The 23,759-nt window shown below is 41.7% G+C and overlaps 2 protein-coding genes and 1 non-coding gene across 4 annotated transcripts; 2 read left to right on the top strand and 1 right to left on the bottom strand.

The window, feature by feature from the left end:
- Positions 1–177: 177 nt before the first annotated feature.
- On the bottom strand, positions 178–6,249 carry Slirp (SRA stem-loop interacting RNA binding protein). 2 transcript variants are annotated; one of them, XM_048449314.3, is made up of 4 exons: positions 6,100–6,249; positions 3,081–3,139; positions 695–802; positions 178–293 (listed from the first exon to the last, which is right to left on the bottom strand). In XM_048449314.3, exons 1-4 carry the CDS (start codon positions 6,194–6,196, stop codon positions 222–224), a joined length of 336 nt encoding a protein of 111 aa, XP_048305271.2. In that variant the 5' UTR covers positions 6,197–6,249; the 3' UTR covers positions 178–221. The 2 variants fall into 2 exon arrangements, with proteins under 2 accessions (XP_048305271.2, XP_048305270.3); XM_048449313.3 differs by having other exon boundaries at positions 178–314.
- Positions 6,250–6,287: 38 nt separating this feature from the next.
- Alkbh1 (alkB homolog 1, histone H2A dioxygenase) lies at positions 6,288–23,545 on the top strand. The gene is made up of 6 exons (XM_048449312.3): positions 6,288–6,485; positions 8,997–9,105; positions 12,105–12,267; positions 17,622–17,712; positions 20,793–20,986; positions 22,281–23,545. Exons 1-6 carry the CDS (start codon positions 6,303–6,305, stop codon positions 22,708–22,710), a joined length of 1,170 nt encoding a protein of 389 aa, XP_048305269.2. The 5' UTR covers positions 6,288–6,302; the 3' UTR covers positions 22,711–23,545.
- On the top strand, positions 13,054–13,188 carry LOC125410132 (small nucleolar RNA SNORA58). Its single transcript, XR_007234993.1, has one exon. It is a non-coding gene; the product is annotated as a small nucleolar RNA SNORA58 (small nucleolar RNA).
- Positions 23,546–23,759: the final 214 nt, after the last annotated feature.

The following is a 23,759-nucleotide window of genomic DNA, read 5'->3' on the forward strand; positions in this document are numbered from 1 at the left end:
TTCCAGGGGTAATATTTTGTGTAAGAACTTTCTGAATAAAATTACCCCAAAACGGTGAGTTGGATAATGTCCACATACTGGAACTATGCTACCAAATGTTGTGCTGTTTTACCGTGCAGTGGGGAAACTAAGATCTTGCTTAGTGCAGCTCTTGTTTCAAATAAAAACATTTAGAAAAAAGGTCTCAATTATATTTATTAATGGTTAGTATAATAATCATCTCAGAAGTCTTTCTCTTCATCAGATGTTTGAGCCCCTTGCAAAACCTTTGGTTTCTGAGCTTGAACATAGATCTGCATGGGCGAGAAAAAGCACTGTAAGGAGAGGTAAGATTTTTAGAAACATTAAAAGCAGAATTTACCTATTTGTAGGAATACCATTTCATTAGACTCATAACTGGTGACTCGGGGGCTGGTGTCTTCCCTCTAATAATCAACTAAAACTTCTCAGTCAGGGAAAAGGCAAGAATGCAGCCAATTTGTCTGCATTGCTGTTTCCACCACTCTGTTAAATACGCCTGGAAAAACTATTCAAAGGGCCTTCCCCTTGGGGATGGTTGCTCAGTGGAGCATTCTGGGTTCAATCCCTAGCACCAAAAATTAAACAGGGTCTTCATGGATTTTCCTCATCAACTTTATAGGACACCAACTACTCTTTAAAAAGCAACATGGAACACATCAACAGAAATACTTACCTTTACTCCATCAACAATATGATTTTCCTGTTGTAGTGCATTCTGAAGTTCTTCCTGTGAAGAAAACTGAACCCAACCCATGCCTCTGTGAAAGCCAGTCTCTCTGTCCTAAAAATGAAAATACAATAGAAAAAAAAAATCACTCTGAACTTGATAAAGCTTCCATGAGCTCCATCCAGATAAACTACCAACTTTTTCATTTGCCAAAATCAGATCACAGACAATACTTAACAGTAACCCTTACTACATACCTTCCTTCCTAGTTGGCCCAGGCTAGATCATAGCGTTATTCTGCTTTTCTACTGGCAAGAGGAAATAAGGACAGCATTTCCTGTAACCTAGATGCAGATCACAGTAACACTGCTTATGATATAGTCCAGAGTAAGCCACTAACGGTTTTACTCAAAGGAAACTGACCACTGAAGTACTCATTTTTTTTCTTTAATAAACTACTTAGAAGCTAGAAAAACCCTCAAATCTAGTTGCATCTTGTCATCTTTGAATGAAGCTTGCTCATTTGTCACAACTACCTGTCAACACATGCTTTGTATATGTATGTACCAGTGTAAATGCCATATGGGGTCCAGAAGAGGGCATTAGATACTGTAGAACTGGAATCACAATATGTAACTTAAGACGAAATATGGCAAAGATGATAAGACACAGCTCCCTGGTCAGGTTATATGGCAAAAGGAAATGGCCTATCACCAGTGTGGTATATGTGACCATCTTAACACCATACAAACTCCTCTGCTGCCAAACAAACATGCTGGCACATGCTGTAAGCCCATCACTTAGAACTCGGATAGGATTGTGAGTTCAAGGATAGTAATTTTGAGAACAGCTTGAGCTATATAGTAAGGTCTTGTCTCAAAAACACAAATTTTAAAAGGTTTGGCCAGAAGCTTGAGAGATTGCTCAGTTGTTAGGGGCACGGCTCTTTTTCCAGAAGACCTGAGTTTGGTTCCCAGCACCAACATGGTGGTTCACAACTGACTGTAACTAGTCCCAGGAGCTGGGAGCACGGCACACACATGGTGCACAAGCATACATGCAGGCAAACACCCACACTCAAAAATAAATACAATTTTAAAAGAGGAAAATTTTCCCAACTACCTCAGGGAAACTTGGAAATCACACCTTCCCTCTTTTGAACTCTGATGAAGACTACTCTATGAAATCCTGCGCAGAGAACTGAGCTAACCCGTAGCCAGTGTGAGGTCATGTGTTGTGTCTATCCATTGTGCTTGTGATGATACAATAATAAGAATTAACATAAATGTCTACGATAAGCTGAACAAAGACCGCACTAATAGGCATGCTAACCCGAAAGATGGAAGGTTCAAGGGGCCTCAACCCTCAAAAAATAACACTAACTGCTGACAGCAAGAGAAGCAATCTTCTCAGGGAGGAGCATAGCAATTGGTTATCCAGTACAGACTAAGTCAGCCCTGAAAACATACATACAAGTTAATGCAGACCGAGCAGGGTGTGTGTGTGTGTGTGTGTGTGTGTATACACAAGTGACACTATACAGACTGAGCAGGGTGTACATGTGATGCATGAATACTCGAATACATGCATTCACATCAATTAAAAAAATACCACAGTCAGGTGGTGGTAGTACGTGCGTTTAATCCCAGCAGAGTTTGAGGCCAGCTGGGTCTACAGAGCAAGTTCCAGGACAGACTTCAAAGTGACAGAGAAACCCTGTCTCAAAAAAAAATACCAGCTGGCACCTAGGGGAGAGAGACAACTGGATCTCCGAGTTCAAGGCCAGGCTCGTCTATAGAGCAAGTTTCGGGACAGCCAGGGTTATACAGAAAAACCCTATCTTGGAAAAAAAGAAAAAGATACCATGAATTGGAAAAAGTAAGGGGTGGCCACAGTATACATGGGAGGGGTTGGAAGAGGGAAATTATATAATCATTGCATAATACAATTTTTTTTTGTTTTTGGAGACAGGGTTTGTCTGTGTAGCCCTGGCTTGGTAATGAAACTCACTCTGTAGACCAGGCTGGTCTCAAACTAAGAGATCTGCCTGCCTATGCCACCCAAGTGCTGGGAATAAGGCTTGCACCACCACCAACAACAACTAAATTTTTTTTTGGTTTTCCAAGACAGGGCTTTTAATTAAATAAATATCTGGGATAAAGTATGCTTTAATCGGTTATCACCCACAAGTTTATCAACAGATTTTCAGAGTTTCACTCCATTAGATAATGTATTTTATATGCTGATAAAAGAAAACAAGAATTAAATGATAATTTTTCCATCTGGAAGTCTGAGATCAAACCCAGAGCCTCATACACACTAGGCAATGTTCTACCACAGAGATACCCCCATCCCACCCCGCAATAGTTTTTGTTATTATTTTAATACTCACAAACGGTACACTGCACCTTTTTATGTGGCCAAACTTAGCAAAATGTTCTCTCAGCTCACCTGGAAGAAGGAAAGCAAAACAAAATAAGTTCTCTATTGTAGATTGTAGATAAAAATGTGAAAGAGTTCAGAGTTCCTGAGCTTCTTTGCATTCCCCGAGTCTTAGGATTCCAAAAGCTACAGGACTGACTTGCTGTGAAGTGTGATGGGAAGATGGACAAACGGCTGACCTGGCTGCAGGCCCCATCCTGAGCAAAAACTCTTCTTGCCATACCTGGTGCGGTGCTGGGTGTGTGAAAACAACCCCTGTAAGCAGAAGGCATAGTCTTCACAGCCCGGTGTCCTGCCACATGCACTAGAAATCTCAGCTTACTGGTCTTCCATCCGTCCTGCCTATGCTTCCTGCCTTATTTCCTTCTGCTGGCCAAGTTATTGTCCAGTACAGCACAGTGCATTCTCTGTCTAATCCTGTTGATTCCCGATTTTGTGTATGTGATTCTCTTCCATATGTCACTACTCTTATCTCCTCTGATCTAAATGATTGATAAAGGGTTTTTTTTTTCCAGGCTGAACTAAACACCTCCACTAAGTATTATTTTATTGAGCTCATACTAGAATACAATACTCTTCTTGTGAGATCTCAAAAAGTTCACAGTACAAGATCTTAAAGTTAAAATCTCTTTCTCTTCCACAGTGGTTGTGGGTTTACATTTCGATATTCTTGTTTATGTCCCTGTGATGGTTTAAATGAGAATAGCCCTATAGGCTCAGATATGTGACTATTTGGTCCACAGTTGGTGGAACTGCTTGAGAATGACTAGGAGCACTGGCCTGGAGGAGGTATGTCACTGGGAGGTGGCTTTGAGGTTTTAAAAGCCCACAACATTTCCAGATAGTTCCTCTCTGCCTCATGGTTGTCAAGATGGGAGCTCTCAGATACTATTCCAGTGCCATGATGCAAGACTGCCTGCCGCCATGCTCCCCATCATGATGGTCATGGACTCACTCTCTGTAATTGTAAGCCCCCAATAAACTCCTCCTTTTAATTGTCTTGGTCATGGCATCTCATCATAGCAATAGAAAGTAAGACAGTTCCAAGTTAATCTAAGCATCACGGGTCCGACTGTCTGTATTGCTATCAGTCATGACCACACCATTAAACTACAAGCTGAACAAGGAGCACCGTGCTTACAATGTGTTGCACAGTAAGGCTTCAATCGTGTCTGAATGAATGAGTAAACACCAAAAAAGTCCTCCAATACTCAGAGGCTTAATTTCTGAAAGCCTCTAATGGTCAGAAAGATCAGGGCCTCATAGAACACACAAACTGGGGGTTAGGCAAAAAAGCACCAAACATACATGTTTAAAACCAGACAGTAAAAGTTCTAGAAACACTTGCAATGGTATGGTTTGGATGGTTAATGTCCCTCATTGGCCCCTAAGGTAAAGGCTTGGTTACCAGCCTGTGGTGCTATTGGAGGTGGAAACCTTTTAGGATATAGAGCCTACTGGAAGAATATTCTAGCAATTGGAGGGGCATGCCCTTGTAGGAACACTCGGAGCCCTGACCCTTACTCATTCTCTCTTGAAAGAAATAGTCAGCCTCCTTCCACCTTCTACCCCCACTATGATATACTATGCCAAGACAATCCCAAACAAGGCTGGGTGAAACTGAACTGCAAAATGGAATAAAGATATCCCTTCCTTTACACTGTTTATGTCAGCTATTCTGTCAAAGCAACAGGAAGCTCTCACACAAAAGAAACCACTTCTAGAAGGTAAGTTTTTTACCAAATCACTTCAGGAGAGCTTGCTGCAAATACTAAAAGCAATGCCATAGATACCATTTAAGTGTTTCCTTAGTGGAAAAGTATGAACTGGAAAAAAAAAATGTTTCAAAGTTGCAAATGCTACTGAGTTTTAAGGATTTGAAGGCAGCCCTGATGGGGTGAAAACCCTCAGCCTTCCTGTGAAGTTTAAAAGAAGTGTGGTGCACACCTTTAATTCCAGCACTCAGGAGTCAGAAGCAGGACGATTTCTATGAGTTCAAGACCATCTTGGCCTACAGAGCGAGTTCCAGGACACCAGAAAGCCCGTCTCCAAAAAGAAAAAAAGAGAGAGAGGAAAAAAAAAACAAAACTAAGAAATCACTATATTCTGATCTATACATAAATAACTACCCCCCCCCAAAAAAAAAACAACTGTATCTTAAGTTTGGGGGAGCAAATTTTAAAAATCTTCATTTAGCCAGGTAAGATATTTCACCTTATAACCCCAGCGCCCAGTCTACAAGTAGGCTGGCTATAGGATGAGATCCCGACTCAAATAAAAGCTGAAGAGGTGGTTCAGCGTTTAAGCGAGCATACTGCTCTTACAGAGGACCCAAGTTCAGTTTTGGTTTGTTTGTTGGTTGGTTGGTTTGGTTTGGTTTTTCGAGACAGGGTTTCTCTGTGGCTTTGGAGCCTGTCCTCTTGTAGACCAGGCTGGCCTCGAAATCAGAGTGAATCCTGAGTGCTGGGATTAAAGGTATGCGCTCCTCCTAAATCCCAAAAGGACAAGTCAACTTTGCTAGGAACCTGGAACCCTTCCCCTGAAACCAGCACGAATACTGTCAATTTTATCATGAAAAACTACGCGCTTCGGACCCCTCCCCCTTCGCCAGTTCCCTAGTCCAAGTTTTCATCTTTGAACCGAATGAAATCTCCGTTTCTCTCATCTTCACCCCTACATTCTTCCCATTTTGAACCCAAGCTCCCCTGAGGTCAAAACAGCTCCCTCTGAATGGTTATGTCCAAGGAAGTAAATAATAAATAAATCTTCTCACCAAGTCATTCCAAATCGCACCCTAAAAGCTCAGAGAGAGGAAAGGAAGTCATCCTATGAGAGAGAGAGAGAGAGAGAGAGAGAGAGTAAAAAAGCACCTGACCTAACCCATCTACCATGCTGACTTCAGTTCTCTACAGAGGTTTTACGAGTTACTTAAACATAAAAACGCGCCCTTCCTCATCTCCATCACTCACTCGACGCCGCGGTCCAAGGAATTTTTCTAATAAAAGCAACATGCTGACCAGCACGCGCACGAAACGCCATTGCCCGACTAGCTGCGGACGCTGCCATATTAAAAAACTGAATGACTCTAGCCCCGGGGTCATGACCCCGGAAGGACCTACCGGATCCAGAGCTTGGAGTTCTGCTTCCGGTTCAGACAGTTCGCACCCTCGAGATGAAGAAGATGGCGGCGGCAGTGGCTTCGTTTGCCACGGTGGCGACGGAGCCTGGAGAGGATGCCTTCCGGAAACTTTTCCGCTTCTACCGGCAGAGCCGGCGGGGGACGGCGGACCTGGGGGCGGTCATCGACTTCTCGACGGCACACATGGGCCGAGGCCCGAGCCCCGGCGTGCCTAAGGTACAAAGGGAGAAGTGGTGCGCGCTAACCCGCGCGCATGGCGTTCCGGTGGGCAGCCCGGAACGTCTGCCTCCATAACCCGGGCTGGCGATGGAGAGAACCCTTGCCTACCGGCCCTGTGCGCCGAGCTGTTGCTCACCCGCTCGCTGCGGCCCCCTAAGCGCTGGGCCTCATTTTCCCTCCAGCCGCCATTTTCTTCCCAACCCCCGCGGCCTCGCTCCCGAAGCCTGGTAGTCGCTCGTCCTTCTTTTAACTGTTCACTAAAATGATGCTAACGTGTGATTTTGTGTAAAATCCGACAGAATGTCGTCTTGGACGTTAGGGTGACTCCGCGGCTTCAAATAAAACCTGCCTTCGGAGAAGTCTCAAACTGTTAAAGCTTTGGGCGTTAAGACTAGGCCCTGTCTTCTCTGAGACTTAAAAGAGGTCATTGTAGGGTTTTTATATACTCCACCCACGGTTTAAAAAAAAAAAGTCAAATAGGTACATTTCTTTAAGAAAATCAAAAGTCAGGCGATGGTGACGCACTCGAGATGCAAAGGCCTGTGGTTCGAGGCCGGCCTGATCTGAAAAAGCGAGTTTCAAGACAGAGCTTTCTTTACCCAAGAGAAACCCTGTCCAGAAAAATGGGGCTGGAGAGATGCCTCCGCAGCTAAGAGCACTTACTGCTCTTCCAGGACAGCCTGACCACACATAAAAGGGGTCCAAGCAATGTGTGGCCCATGCTACACATGGGCTGTCGTAGTAGGCAGCACTGGGTTACAGGAAAAGCCAGGATTCGATTCTCAGTACACACATGGCTGCTCACAGTAACTCCAATTTCAAAGGATCAAACACCCTCTTCTGACCTCCACGAGCAAAACACTCATGCACATAAAATAAATTTAAAATAAATCTAAGCAACATACATACCTATTTCTTTTTCTCCTTCCCAGTCGCGTTTTTTAAATTTTGGTTTTGTTGAGACAGAGTCTCATTCAGTAGTCCAGATTGCCAGCTAACAAGTTTGAGGACAGACAGCATGGTCTACAAATCTAGTTCCAGAGCTACACAGAGAAACCCTGTCTTGAAAAATCGTCGGGGGGGGGGGGGATACACGTCTAAATTTAATCCCAGCTCATGGATGGGAGGCAGAGGCAGGGTGAGTTTGAGGCCAACGTGGTCTACAAGAGCTAGTTCCAGAACGGGCTCCAAAGCTACAGCGAAACCCTGTTTCAAAAAGAGAGAAAGAAAAACCAAAAGAAGAAAGAGAGCGATCATGTTTTCAAGAAGGGTGGTTTGGACATGTAGCCCTGTGGTAGAGTGCTTGTCTAGCAACGCAGAAAAGGAAAGGTTTTTTATTTTATTTTAAATCTGCTTATATACTAGACATTTGTTGAAATTTTGTCAGAAAATCTCCATGCTTGGAGGTTAAGACTAAAGTTATGCAGACTATGGTGGTGCACACCTATAATCCCAGCACTCAGGAGGCAGAGACAGGCAGATTTCTGTGAGTTCCAGGCCAGCCTGGACTATAGCACAAGTTCCAGAACAGGCTCCAAAGCTACAGAGAAAACAAAACAAAAAGACAAAAGTCCATTTCTCAAGCCAGACACGATAGTCTTTTAATTCTAACGCTTGAAGGCAGAGGCAGGTGGAGTTCCAGGACAGCCAGGACTACATAGTGAGGTCCCTGTCTCCAAAAACCAACAACATAAAAGAAGCTCATTTCTTTTTGAAAGAAAATATTCAATGTATGTGAAGGCAAGCAACATCTATTATTTATGGAAGAATGAGGAGGGGTTTTTCTGTTTTGCTTTTTTTCTTTATATATTTATATATATATGTTAGCATATTGGATTCAGTTTTGGTTGTTTTGTTTTAGTTTGGTTCAAGTAATTTAGCTTTGTTCGACAGGTTTTTTTTCTTTGTAGCCCTAGCTTTCCTGGAGTTCCCTTTGTTCACCAGTTTGGCCTCAAACTCAGAGAACTACCTGCCTCTGCTGCAGAGTGCTGGGATTAAAAGTGTGTGACACCACATCCATCTTGGGTATCATCTATAAGACACTCTATGTGCAATGAAAACTTCATGAGCTCCTAATACTTAATTTCTTTAATAATAAAAGCAAAGTTCTATCATTATTATTTTATTAACAGATAACGCTTTGAGCAAATGGGGTCCTAGAAATAACTTTTTCTTTGTGATTAGAGAACTCTCCATTTTCTCAACCTCCTCCTCCTGATATTTTCCTATTGCTAACTATAGCACACCTCAGAAGCAGTGTTTTAGCACTAACCAGACTAAATAACATTATGAAAGTCCAAACCATTTTAGTCTCTTATTGCCACTTTCCTTAATTTTGCAGAGCTATATAGCATTTGTTAGAATGTAAAGAAACTAAGGCTGTGAGTCAAGTGGGTGGGAGAGCTAATATTAAGAACCCCCATAGTAGAAATCTCTTCGGAGGTCTGAGGTTCTCGGGGTTAGCCTCTAAGATGGCTTGTCCTCTGTATTAAGTTTCTCTCCTTCCAGGTGGTCAGATTTCCTCTGAATGTGTCCTCGGTGACTGAGCATGATGCCTGTAGGGCAGGACTTCAGCCTGTGAGCAAGTGGCAGGCTTATGGGCTCGAAGGCTATCCTGGTAAGTACATGTCAGAATAAAATTACTCAATCATTCTGATTTCCTAGGAATAAGTGGTGAATAGATAAACAAAGGCCATACCTAAGCATGAATTAATGCCCCACCCTGGAGCACAACCTATTTGTGCCCTCTCTGAGTTATCTGTTTAATGCTTCCAAAAAATAGAGCAGCTCAGCAGTGGATGTCAGGTGGCTGGAATGAGAGTTACAGATGAATGAACCACCTGGCGTTAGCGCTGGGAATCAAACACTAGTTTTCTGCGAGAGCAGTGTATACTCTGAACTGCTAAACATCTCTCCGGACACAGGATATTTATTTTTGTGTGTATGACTGTTTTGTCTACATGCATGTATGCACCCCTAGAGGCTGCTCTTAACTCCTAACCTTTTTTGGGTTTTTTCTTTTTTTTCGAGGCAGGGTTTCTCTGTAGCTTTGGAGCTTGTCCTGGAACTAGCTCTTGTAGACCAGGCTGGCCTCAGACTCACAGAGATCTCCCTGTCTCGCCTCCTTGGGATTAAAGGTGTGCACCACCACCGTCCAGCTAAACTTTTAACTCTTATACTGTCTTCAAAGTCATGATTTTCCGTTGATCTGGGTCTTGATGCTGTATAAATTTTCAGGATGCAAACTTTTCAGGCCCACTTTGGTTTTGTGTTGTCTGAAGCGATGTTTGCTTTTTCAGGTTTTGTAGGTTTTCATACTTAAGCCATATCTCTTGAGTTAGTACTGCATTATTTTTGTAGGGAATTTCTTTGGCTTTTGAAGTCATTGTAAGCTGCATTTAAAAGAAGTATAATAAAAGTGTGGGACAGTCTCCTTTTAAGGTGATGAGAAAGTTTTGTTTACTTCTTGATCCTACTAATTCTGAAGGAACTCTGTAGCAAAACCTTTCTTTACTGGAAGAAACAGGAGGAACTGGGTCTGGGAAAGAAAAGACTTGGGTGGGAAATGTAACAGTAGGCACCAAACATTTGAAAAGGAGTTATACACAAGAAAGAATGAGGAGCAGTGGTTAAGGCATAGGTTCTGGTTTCCATTTATCTGGACTCAGGCCTGAATCTTTTGTGTAATAACTGATATAAGACAGATCTTGTCCCTTGCCCTCAGTTTTTTCAAGCATGAAGTGTGTATAAAAATAGGACCCGGTATACGATTAGAATGAGCTGGAGAGGACTGGAGAGATGACTCGGCGGTTAAGAGTGCTGACTGCTTTTCCAGAGGTCCTGAGTTCAATTCCCAGCAACCACATGTTTACTCACCACCACCTGTAATGAAATCTGGCACCCTCTTCTGTCCTGCAGACAGAACACTGTATACATAATAAAATATTTTTTAAAAAAAGAAGAAAGAATGGGCTGGAGAGATAGCTCAGTGGTTAAGAATGCATATTATTCTTCAGAAGGCTGAAGTTTAGCTCACAACTCAAAACTACCTTTTACTCCACTGCTAAATACACACAAATGCATGATTAAAAATAAATCTTTTAAAAGATTATGATGGGAAGCTAGAGAGATGGCTCAGCAATTAAGAACACTGACTGTTCTTCTAGAGGACCCGGTTCAATCCCCAGCACTCACATGGCAGTTCACAGCTGTCTAAAACTCCAAGATCTGACACCCTCACACGAACACCAATGCACATAAAATAAAATTTTTTTTAAAAGATTTTGATGGTTTGATTTGAGTATACATGTAAAGTGCTTCAATTAATGCCTGACATATTAAGATGTCACTAAATGTTAACTATGAAGTTGAAGGTATGTCGGTAAAAAATGAACAGCTGATTTAGAACGGACATGGTAGTGCATGCCCATAATCCCAGAACTAACTCAAGACTCTGAGGCTGGAGGGTCACTGCAAATACAAAGCCTGCCCAGGCTCTATAGCAAGACCCTGCCTCAAAGCGAGTAGAGTAGGGGATGGATTGAATCAGTTCAACTCCAGTAACAGGATTCTTATCTCTAAATCCAAGAGGAGGGAGAAAACTGATTTGGAGTTCTGTGTGTCAGAACTGCAAAACAATACAAATTAAAGAAAAGCAGATTTTTAACCCATAAAAGCAGCTTATAGATAGAACTCAGTGGTAATGTTTGTTTGCCTGGCATGCTCCAGGTCTTACATTTAAAAAAAAAAAAGACAAAATAGCAAACACCTTTAATTCATACTGAGCTCTATCTTGAAAAGCAGTGGGGCTTATCTAAAATAGACTGCCTAAAGAGAAATTAAATTTCAAGTTATTTCAAGGGTATGAACTGGATCAGATACATTCTTTTAAGCTGATATCTTTTGGAAGTGTTAGAATATTATTTTCTTGTGTGTGGCAGGGAGTGTGGTTTTGCTGGAACTTACTCTGTGCACCACATATGTTCAGTGCTTGTAGAAGTGGGAAGAGGGTGTTGGATCCTCTAAGATTGGAGTTACAGGTGCTTGTATATTTTACAAAAGGTGGGTTTGAAACTGGGAAACAAAATAGACTAATAGCTAGTGTTTTGTTTACTAGATGAAGACATATGATTAATTAAATCAAGTACTAGAGCAGTCTTCTGTGCCTGCAATAAGTGAAACAAAGACTTGGAAGAGTCTATGTTACTGTATTGGATACCTGGTGAAAATCTAAGGATGAACTTTCAGTTCTAATGTTGACTTAGGACAATACTATTATAAACTATCTTACGTGTGTCTCCAAAGTCAGATATTAACAAGGTGTCTCCTGCTCTTCAGAACTTGTTTTTTCATTAACTTTAAGCAAAACCAAAGGACATGGGCTGTAAATGACAGAATAGTGGGTGTAAGAATATGAAAAAAGTAGCTTGGTGGTGGTGGTGCAGAGGCAACCAGATCTCTGTGAGTTCAAGGAAAGCCTCGTGTACAAAGCGAGTTCAAAGACAGCCATAGTTATTACACCAAGAAACCCTGTCTTGAAAAACAAAAAACACGAGTATGCAAAAAGAAACAAAACAATTACAAATTTCTCTTTCACCACCCTCCATCTTTTTATAGGATTTATTTTCATCCCAAACCCATTCCTCCCAGGATGTCAGTGGCACTGGGTAAAGCAGTGCCTTAAGTTATACTCCCAGAAACCTAATGTGTGTAACCTGGACAAGCACATGACTAAAGAAGAGACCCAAAGTCTGTGGGAACAGAGCAAAGAGTTCCTAAGGTGAGTCTTAACAGCCAGAGGAAGATCTGAAGAAACAGTGTTTTCAGATGCTGTAAACGAGGTGCATTGGGTTTTAACCCCTCATTACTGCACTGCACTGTTGTGTTTGGAACATTCTTATCATGACTTAAGAACTGAGTTCATCCACTTCATCCTCATGTGATCTGTTTTTATTCAAAGTGTATTCCTTTAAGACCTGTAGGGAAGATATCACCAGTAGTGCTTGACTTCTGTTCTACATGGAGCTGCTACTGCTAGCTCTTATATGATGGATCAGTTGTTGCTTGTGAAAGAACTAGTGTTTGGATCTTGATATTTCAGCATCGTTCCACAAATACTCATTGGAGAAATCAGTTGGGTACCAGGCATTGGAGACACAAAGCTTAATAGGACACTTTCCTTAGGTTCAGGAATTATGTACAGGAGTAATTATAGTAGAGCTGAGAAAATGTTATAATAGTGGAAAACACTGGGGAAGCACAGGAGAAAATAATTCTTCCAAGTAGGATGAAATATCCAAGAGGGAAAAATGATTTTTATACGATTTTTTAAAATTTTATCTACTAATCTAAGTTTCCTTTTTGCGTCTCTTTTCTCTCTCTGACTATTTCAGCTATCCTTCAAAATGGTTAAGGATTTACCATTCAGAATAGTAAAAAGTCTGGTTAGGAGTATTTGTCAGACTGAGCAGAGATGGTATTTAAGACTATGTTCTGTGAAATAGAAGTACAGGATGCGTGCGATGGGAGTGTTAAGAGATTCAGAAGAAGATAGCAAACATTTCCTAGGCATATCCGTAGACCTTGCCTGACTCAGCTCGTGGCCAGGCAAGGGGGACAGCGTATGCAAGAGTAATTGGAGTTCATGCAAGTTCTAACCAGCTTAATCAGTAGCTGGGTGAATTGCAGTACTCCAACATTCTATCACCTGGCAGTTTTCATGCTGGAGAGTGATATTTAACCTGTTTCTTTATTTCAGTTCTAAAAGGGAAAGTCAAAAACAGTTCCTGTCTTCTATGATTTCTGTAAAGGGTAAAGAATAAAGACATTTAAATAGATCCATAGGCAGTTACAAGTTTAGAGTTCACGCTTTATCTTAAGAGCGGTCATTTGCATGGCAAGGTGGGAATAATTAAGAGAAAAAGCTGGAAGTCACAGATAGAGTAGACAAAACAGTAGGTGGGCATGGTGGCAGGAGTAAGGCTAATAAATTGAGCAGGGTTTAGAGATGCAGAGCACCAGCTGTGGAGTCAGATCCTCACCCGGCTCTGTAGTAGCTGGGTAACCTTGCACAAGTTGTTTCGAACATTTCCTTGTTGATTTCTCTACCTGTATGTGAGAAATCCTTAGAGATATGGTTGAAAATATATCCTCTTGGTGACCTATCTGCCTGTCGTACCATAAACTGTCATACTTATTCTAATGGGGGAAATGCAAGGCTTTCTTATGGTACAAAGTGAAAGAATAACCAACATTTAGTGGGTTTCATTTAAAGCCTCCTAGGTCTGTAGCTTAAGGATTATTCAAGAGCAATGCAGGAAACCTTTCCTGTTCTTTGGCCATTAGTGCTATCCTTAGAAATGAGGGCAGTGTAAGGGAGGAACATGACTGAATGAAATCAGAGTGCTTAATAACACCAACCTGCACTTTCAAATAATTTATTCTTTACTTTCTGATATATGACTATAGAAATCACAGCTGCCTTCTAAGATAGCTCAGGTGAACCTCTAATATATCATTCAGTAGACAATGGGGAAATATATTTTTTTGTCTAATAAATTGACAAAAATAAAAATGGTGATGGTTATACCTTATGTTGTCAAGGCTGGAAGAAATTGATAGTCTGAGACATTGTCCTGGCAGCATTGGAAATCGATTAGGTCTCTAGTACTCATCCTGTCACTATGTAATATATGTTTCTATTTCCTCATGTGGGAAAAAAAGGTCTTGGATGGGCTAAGCCATCCAGGTGTTTGAGTCATGGTCTGTCAACAGTCCTGTGAGCAATACATGAAACTCTCTCCTCTTCCGAAGTCTGTCAGAGTAGAAAGGGTATACTGTTTGGGTTGCTTCCCACAGAGATTCTGATTGCCCCAACATGCTCCCACATTGAGAACCAGGAACAGAAGCGCCTTAGATCCTTCAGCTTTTATCTCCTTAGAACTCTGCAGTCATTTTGAAGAGGACATAAAGGTGTAGTGTGTGAATGGACTAGAAAAATAGAGTCACAAAATGGTTGCATTTCAATTCTGTGCTTTGTTCAGGGAAAATATAGCTAGAGAGTCTTTTACAAAAGCTCAGTTAGGACTGGGAATATAACTCCATACTTTTCTAGTCCCTGGTTCTTCAGTGTGGAGTAGGTGTGTGTGCAATATTTATTTAAGTGTAAGCACTTTTATTGCAGTCTTGTTCGTCAGCAGGAGACTAGATTAATCAGTCATGGCATCTCTGAGAAGTAGGGTATAGCCATTAAAAGACTTTAAATCCATCTCTACAGATTAGGCATAGAGTCAGATTAAACTATCATTTCTCAGTGTATTCAGCCCAGCCACCTTTGTCCAATCTGCTTTTTGCATCTTTTCAAACTTTTTCAACATAGAATGTACAAGTCGTGGCATTTTTGTCACAGTTTCTCATCTGCAGTTCAGTTATGATAAACTTTACTTCTGATATCGGGTTTGAGGACCTTCTAGGCTACTCATACTTATGACCACTGATTGTATAGACGTGGACATTTCATGGCCCATTCATGTTCAGCGATTCACTAGATCAACCCCTAGATCTCGGAAAACACTATGCATCCAGTTTCACTAAGTAGGGTCCAGACAAATTAAGACTGAGACCAGGTGTACTATACCTGTGTACCCTTTGCTATGCAATCAGAGCATTTTGCCCATGCAGTGTATTGGTGTTTCTACCAGTCAGTGAGCTCCCAAGTTTCAGCATTCAGAATTTGGGGGGCAGGGTGCATTTTGCTATATAGTCACTATGGATTAAAGCGAGGTAGCTCAGAACTTGAGTTCAGTTCCCCCGAACCCATATGTTTTGTTGTGTTTTGTTTTAATTAAAAGGAAGAAAATAAAAGCCAGACATGGCCTTGCCTACTTGTAATCTCAGCACTGAGGAGGCAGAGACAGGCAAATTTCTGGAGCTCACCAGCATGTTTGGTAAGTTCCAGGACAGAGAGACCCCCTGTTGGAGAAAAAGGAGTTTGGGGCTGGGGAGATAGCTTAGTCAGTGAAGTACTTGGCACATAAGCGTAAGGGTCTGTACTTGTTTTGTGTTTTCAGGGCAGGATTTCTCTGTGTAGCCCTGGCTGTACTATAAGTCTCTCTGTAGTCAAGGCTGGCCTCGAGCTCAGAGATCCACCTGCCTCTGCCTCCTGGGTGGTGGGTTACAGGCTTGGACCACTCCCATCTGTCAACTATATTCTCATTTTTTTTTAAATATTTATTTATTTAGCCTGCATGCCTGCACACACACACACACCAGAAGAGGTCACCAGATCTCATTATAGATGGTTATGAGCTACGATGTGGTTACTGGGAATTAAACTTAGGACCTCTGTAAGAGTAGCCAGTGCTCTTAACCTCTGAGCCATTTCTCCACCCCATCAATATTTCAATATAGATTGCCGCTTATATTCCCCATGTAGAAGCAAAATTAGTTCTTTTTCCCTTTTCTTCCCCTTTTAAAATTTTGGTTGGTGGGCTAGAGAGATGTCTTAGCAATTAAGAGCATGTACTGCTCTTGTAGAGGATAGAAGCTCAGGACCACCTCTAACCCAACATCCAGAGGAATTAACACCTGACCTTGAACAGCACATACACCTGAACATAACTTTAAAAAGTGAAACAAAGCACAGACGGTGGCTTGAATATGTGAGAAGAAAGATCTTCAGTGGAGAAAAGCTTAAAAGAGTATCAGGGTAATAGAATAAATACAGTATGAGTAGAGGAACCAGGAAGAAGCCCAGTTAGAGTATTGTGAGGTCTGTCAAAGTTTGAGCATGAAAAGATGCCGTTTTCCTTTGTTATTTGATTGTGCCTGGTTACTTGTTGACTTTAAAAGACATGGACAAAACTGAGAACTTGAATTGCATAAAGGTATATAGAGCAGAATCTGGAAGATTAAGTGAGGCAAACGGATGTTAGCAATTACAGTAACACTGAATGTTCACTTGTGATTAAGAGATTCGGGTTAAGAAAACTGAAAGAACATGATTCTGGGGACAGAAAACTAAAAATCGGGTTCAGACCAGCCTGAAGTGCTGGCTCAGTGGTTCAGAATATTTGCTCATCTTCCAGAGAACCCAGGTTCAAGTCCTAGCACCAGCACCTTCGTGGTAGTTAACAGCCATCTGTAAATCCAGTTAGAACTACCTAGAGGGTATATGACATCCTTTCTGTCCTCCCTGGGCACCAGTTGCACACATGGTACACAAATATCTACATGCAGGCAAAACATGCATACACATAGAATTAATAAATCTTAAAAAAAAAAACTTTAAGGATCAAATTCAATGGAAAGAAATAAGGAAAGAAAGCTGTGGTCTTTGAGGGAATAGTTAAGAAAGATGATTGCCATGCCTTAAAAAGGAAAAAAATCTTACAATGGGATACTGCCATTATTTTGCTATAGGTTGGTGACTTTCCAGTGATTCGCCATTTTTTGTAGGGCAAGAAAATGCAGAGCTCGTTTATGGGGCCCAGTTTACCCATTGCAGGGTGGACAGTTGGCCATTTCATTTCCACGCAGTTAGGGTTCACCTGAAAGCAATGGTATGATAACATGATTGCTGAAAAAAAAGCCTGCACTTTCATAAAGTACTTACTTAGCCATGACAGAACAGAAAACTGCTGTGTATGCACAATGGCCAGGAGGATAGGATGGCCATCTATCATCCTGCTAGTGCCTGGAGGAAGCATCGAGGACAGACAGCATAACTTGTTTCTGATTGCTACAAAAGCCAGTAATTAGGCCATGCATTTTTGAAAACATTGAAAATTATATTTTGGGGAATTGGATAAAGATTTAAAGTTAGGTTAGATACTAGTACCTCTGTTCTAAACTAGGAACCTTTAATCCCAGCACTCAGGAGGCAGAGGAATGCAGATTTCTTGAGTTTGAAGCCATCCTAGTCTGCCTTGTAAGTTCTAGGCGAACCAGAGCTACATGCTAAGTTCTGACTCAAAAAATAAAAACTAATTCATCCAGTCCTTAATATTCTTGATGTCAGCCTCCTTATCAAGCCTTGGCTATCAGCTTAGACTAAATGCATAGACTTGGGTCTATAGAGAGGATTATTGGTGCCATTTAAGATGACTAAATTCTCTTGTTTTTCAATCTTTGCAGGTCTAAAGAGGTAAATAAACGGAGACCCCGAAGTTTACTAGAGAGACTGCGCTGGGTCACCCTGGGGTATCATTATAACTGGGACAGTAAGGTATTTGTTTTATTCATTTCTTTTACATTTATAGGTTCTTGGGGCCCCGTAGTTGAATTTCTTCTTGAACAAACTTGATATGTCCCTGCCATAGTGAAGGCTGTCGGGAGCATAAATGGACCATTCAGGGGTGTGACTATGATTTATTGCCTCCTTTTCATATCCTTTGGAGAGCATATCTCTAATCCTAGCTCTACTCTTGGGAGGCTGAGCTAGGAAGTACACTAGCTTAAAGACAGTTTGGACTATGTAACAAGACTCTGAGAAAATTAAATGAGGAGCTAGAGAGGTGGTCCAATGGTTAAGAGCATGTGTTGCTCTTAGAAAGAACCCAGCTTCAATTTCTAGCACCCATATTGTAGCTCATAACTATCCTTAAGTTCCAAGGTATTGATACCCGTCAGTACAGGCAAAACACTCACCCACATAAATCTTGTTAAAAACTTTGAGTAACTTACTAATGTTATGTAAAGTCTTTACAACAGTACCACATTGTTCTAAGCAGTAGCTTTCCTAATCCAGAGAAGCCAGTCAATGCTTTTGATGATATCTTCATTTGCTCTTACTGTTTTTACTTTGGTTTTTGTTTTTTTTTTTTTTTGTTTTTGTTTTTGTTTTTTTTTTTTTTTGAGACAGGGTTTCTCTGTAGCTTTGGAGCCTGTCCTGGAATTAGCTCTTGTAGACAAGGCTGGCCTCGAACTCATAGAGATCTGCCTTCCTCTACTTCCCTAGTGCTGGGATTAAAGGCATACACCACCACCACCCAGCTTATTTTTATATACTTCAAGGTTATCCTATCTTTACTAAGAAAATGAGAAGTGAAAATTATCCAAAGCCACATGAGTATTCAGAGAAAAACAAAGACAAAAAAAAAATGTAAGGAAAGGTTTGTTAAATACAGTAGACAGTTAAAAGGGCTGGGGGGGGGCAAAACTGTAGCAACAGCCTTGACTTATATATAATAATATATATATAGTTTGTTTGTTTTAAGAATTAAATAGGAAACCAAGGCTATATAGAGATGCCCTATCTTAAACAAACAAAAAGAATTTCCTTAGATGCTGTTGTTGAACTCTAGTGTCCAAACCGAGAAGGAGTTGCCCCCAGAGACCATCTCATATACCACGACCGATGAAAAAGCATGAGGATTTTATTAATTCTGTCATGACAGGGTCCCTCAGCATTCAGGAAGCCAAACGACCCTGAAGAGCTGGTACAGTCTGCTTTTAAAGGAAAAGGGGGGTTGTTCTTTGAACATTATGATTGGCTTATTCAAAAAGGGCTAATACCAATAATTGGCTGGAGAGCTATTGTCAGATCAGATGACGTAAGAGGTCATTTTGACCCCATTTCCCAGGGGACTGAGTCTAAACATACGTGTATGGGTAATTGTTCAGGAACTGAGTATGTGCATGTGTAGCTGTTAGGTCCTTGGTTCTCAGCGGGGGAGGGGAAGCACTGAGGCACGGAGGCTGAGAGGGTTTGAAATTGTCAGAAATGGCTTCCGAATTGTCTTAAAGTCTTACACTGTTAAATACAGACAAACAAGTTGGCTGGAGAGGTGGCTCAGAGGTTAAGAGTACTGGCTGCTCCTCCAGAGGTCCTGAGTTCAAGTGTGAGCCAGCAACCACGCGGTGGCTCAAAACCATCTGTAATGAGATCTAGTGCCCTCTTTCTGGCCTGCAGGCATACATGCAGACAGAACATTGAATACATAATAAATAAATAAATCTTTAAAAACCACACACACACACACACACATACAAGCAAAAGCTAAAAACAGAACTTCTTACCAAACAGGGAAAGCCATCCACAGACCCTATGGACCCACAAAACAGCAATTTTTCTGGCACCAACAGTTGGTTCCATTCTAGCCACTTTTGTGACTTGCTCCAACTTGCTGTACCAGAACATTAGTGGAATGGTAAGACAACAACAACAAAAAAAATGGGTTTCTGACAAGATTTTAGTTTAACTTTACACAGAAAGAAGAGAGAACAAAGAAGCATCTTTGCTCTACAAATGTTGATGGCCCAGAAAGCCCCAGCTCCTAGTGGCAGACTTGTCATTTTGGTGGAGCGTGTTAAGAAAAACAGAAGTGGGCAGTGGTGTCACACGCCTTCAATCCTAGCTCTAGCAGGCAGTTCTCTGTGAGTTCAAGGCCAGCCTGGTCTACAGAGTGAGATCCAGACAGTCAATGCTGTTAACACAAAGAAATCTGTATCAAATAAAACTTTAAAAGAAAGAAGCATATTAAGATAAACAACTGAAAAAGGAGGTCCTACTTTTATTATGATTGGACTTAACACAGATGTTTTGAGTATGTCATCCCTTCAGATTGACCAGGCAGATGAGTATCAAGCCAGGTTGCAAGCTGACTGTGGTATTGTGTAACATGACGGGCTGGCCATAACATATATGCAGAGGTGTAGCATGACGGGCCGGCTTGTTGGGGTTTCTGTCCGGCCCAGTACCCCAATAAACCGGCAAATCCCAAAGAGAAAATCACACACAGGACTCCATAAGGTTATAAACTGATTGGCCCATTAGGTCAGGCTTCTTGTTAACTCTTATAACATATATTACCCCATTATCCTTATCTATTTTAGCCACATGGGCTCAGTACCTTTCTCAGTGTGACAGCTTACATGTTGCCTCTTCGGTGGTCTGCGCAGGAGTGGCAGCGGAGCTTCAGCTTCCAGAATACTCCCAGTCTCTTTGCTCCACCCCTACTTCCTGTCTGGCTTTCCTGCCTATACTGCCTGCCTGGCCAATCAGCGTTTTATTAAAATACATGATTGACAGAATACAGACAATTCTCCCACACCAGTATTGGATTTCCTTTTAATAAAAACAACCTTTAGGAGGAGGACCTCACAGAACCCCACACCTCCCTGCTGGTCTGTGTGGTTGCTGGGGAGGGAAGACACATTTTCTTCAGTAGCAGCCACTGGTAATGGGTAGAAACCTTAGTAAGTGCCTGTGTTACTAGTAGTTAGTGAGTGATGGATTTTATGCCACAATTTTCTATGTTTTGAGGTCATTGTTTATTTTTCTTATTTTTTCTACTTTTACCAAAGAAATACTCAGCAGATCATTATACACCTTTCCCTTCTGACCTGGCTTTCCTCTCAGAGCAAGTCGCCGCTGCCTGTGGATTTCAGGGGTTCCAAGCAGAAGCAGGTATCCTGAATTACTACCGTCTTGACTCTACCCTGGGAATCCACGTGGACAGATCTGAACTAGATCACTCCAAACCCTTGCTGTCCTTCAGGTAATTTAATTCCAGGGGTTTCAGGTTGCTTGTTTGTTTGTTTGTTTTTCTAAGATATTTTTAAGCTAAAATTAGTAAAGATTTAAGTTTTATGATAGGAAGTACTGTCATTACTGTGTGTAATAAGCAAGTTAGAAGGCCATAAAGCAAACTAAACCAGCCTTTTTTGTAAAGTGGAGCAAGACACAGAGTAAAAGACAAAGCCTGAGCAGTTCACCTCTGTCCCCCAAACAGAAGTTTTAGTGTATGCAGAATCCATGGAATCTCAACAAGAAAAGGACTTCTCGTTAATTGTCTTAGAAATGAAGAAATTAGAAACATGTTAAGTGACTCATGATTTTATTGAAATACTGAAATTTTAAAATGTGCATTAAAAACCTAGATAATGTTGAAACTCAGTTCTTGCTTTGCATATCATTGTATCATAATTTATTTTGTAGCAAGTCTGTGTGCTGTCATAATAAAGTATGGGCAGCAGATCATGGCTTGGTCACTGGGAAACACAAGCCAGCATAGTTTAAAAGTGATGACTTTGGGGCAGAGCAGGTGGCTCTGGTTAAGTAACTTGTTGTAAGTAACACGCATGAGGAACTTTCCCCCCCCCCCCATCCCAACATATGAAGCAGGTCATGTCTGTATTCTAGTGCTGGGGTGGGGGAGGTGGAGAGACAGGGTACGTGAGAGGTTCTGTCTCAAAAGAACAGTAAGGTGAGGCCTGTGAGATTGCTCCCTAGGGAAAAGCATTTACTATGACCTAACTCAATCTTGGGGCCACATACATGGTGAAAGGAGCAAGCCAACTCCAGGAGTTATCCTGACTTCTCACACATGCGCTGTGACTCAAGCATAGTAAGTTTTAAAGGGTGGGGTAATCTTAGTAAGATGGCTTAGTGGGCAATTGGATGCTCAGATCCCACAGTAGAAGGAGAGAACTCCAAAATGTCCTCTGACCTCCCTGTGTGCTCCATAGCATATTCATACACCTCTTAGATGCACACAGAAATAATAATAAAGTATAAAATTAAAAGATGCCAAGTGAGACCGGTGATTTAGTGGTTAAAAGCACTTACTGCTCTTCAAGATGACTGAGGTTTGGTTCTCAGTAGCTACATGGTGGCTCACAGACATCAGTAAGTAACTCCAATCCTAGCCTATCTGGTTTCTTGTTCTGGCTCTGAAAACACTAGGTGCAAACGTATACATACAATACAAAATACCCACACACATAAAAGTAAATTTGAAAAAAACAAGTTGAAAGAGCATAATAACAGAAATTTTCTCTCTCTTTTTGTAGCTTTGGACAGTCTGCCATCTTTCTCCTGGGTGGTCTCAGGAGAGATGAGGCCCCTACAGCCATGTTTATGCACAGTGGTGACATCATGGTGATGTCAGGTTTCAGCCGCCTGTTAAATCATGCAGTCCCTCGAGTTCTTCCGCATCCTGATGGGGAATGCCTGCCTCACTGCCTGGAGACACCTCTCCCCGCTGTCCTCCCTAGCGATTCACTGCTTGAGCCCTGTTCTGTGGAGGACTGGCAGGTGTGTGCCACCTATTTGAAAACTGCTCGAGTTAATATGACTGTCAGACAGGTACTGGCCACAAACCAGGACTTCCCCTTGGAACCCATGGAGGAGACAAAAAGAGACATTACTGCAGATGGTTTGTGCCATCTGGATGACCAGAGTAGCCCAGTAAAACGGGCGAGGCTCAATCCTGACACTTAAGACTTAAAGGTTAGATCTGTTGCCATGCACTCTCACCCCAAGGCAATCCTCACACAGGGCAGGGAAGAAGTCCTCCATCATGCTGCTGTCTGAATGTGTCTTGAAGAGTAAAATGACTACAGTTTGCTCAGAGAAGTGTTTGAATCCAGCTCAATACAAGCAGGAATATGTTTGTCATACCTCATAGGTATAATAATAATCCACACGGATTTCTCAGCCTCTGCTGTTATCTCAGGAGGAAGAAGTGAGTTCTTATGTCTTTGGTGTGTCACTACCTCAAAGCTTATTAAGAGGAAATAGTGTCTTCCTCTCAGCATTATGTAATTTGTGAACCAGCAGCCAGAATTCCTAACTCATAGTCATCATCAAATACTTGGAGATCTTCACTCTTCTCTGCCCTCAGAGAAGACTCTTATGAACATGAAGACAGTGTCCCTCAGGAGCTGGTGTTGTCACTTGATTGGTAGAGCACATGTCTACCACGCATGTGTCCTGGGTTCAGTACCCTATATCACATGAATCCGGTGTGGTGCGGCCTGCCCCAGCGCTCCAAGGGTGAAAGATCTGAAGTTCAAAGTCATCTTTAGCTACATAAATAACAAGTTCAAGGCCAGCCTGAGCTACATGATACACACACACACAGTGGCTTCCCTAAAGAAGTTAAAGAGATAAATATGTGTAAAACAAAGGAAAAGAGAAAGTAGTCTCTGTGTGTCTTTTATATCTCCAAACTCTTTCTGGTGGCTTTTTAATTGGCTTTAATGGACTAAGAAAGTCTCTAGAGTATTTTGTTAGCTGTTTTCTCCATGAATAAACACTCCCATCTTAAACTAAAGATCTGTATCTGAGAGTGTATCAGGGATGCACTTTTTCTTTATTTGCTGTATTGTTGATGCTGTTGAAGCTTCTGGCTGTTTCTCTCCTAAGTATTGTGGCTGTCAGAACATTCTGTGAAAGTACAGTCACTGCCATATTTTTTTATGTCAAATTTAATGTCATGGGGCGGTGGGTTATAAGGGAGTTGGGTGCTCCTGTGTATAAACTGGGTA

This window comes from Myodes glareolus, chromosome 11 (assembly GCF_982192425.1).
Source record: "Myodes glareolus chromosome 11, mMyoGla1.1, whole genome shotgun sequence".
Lineage (NCBI taxonomy): Eukaryota > Metazoa > Chordata > Mammalia > Rodentia > Cricetidae > Myodes > Myodes glareolus.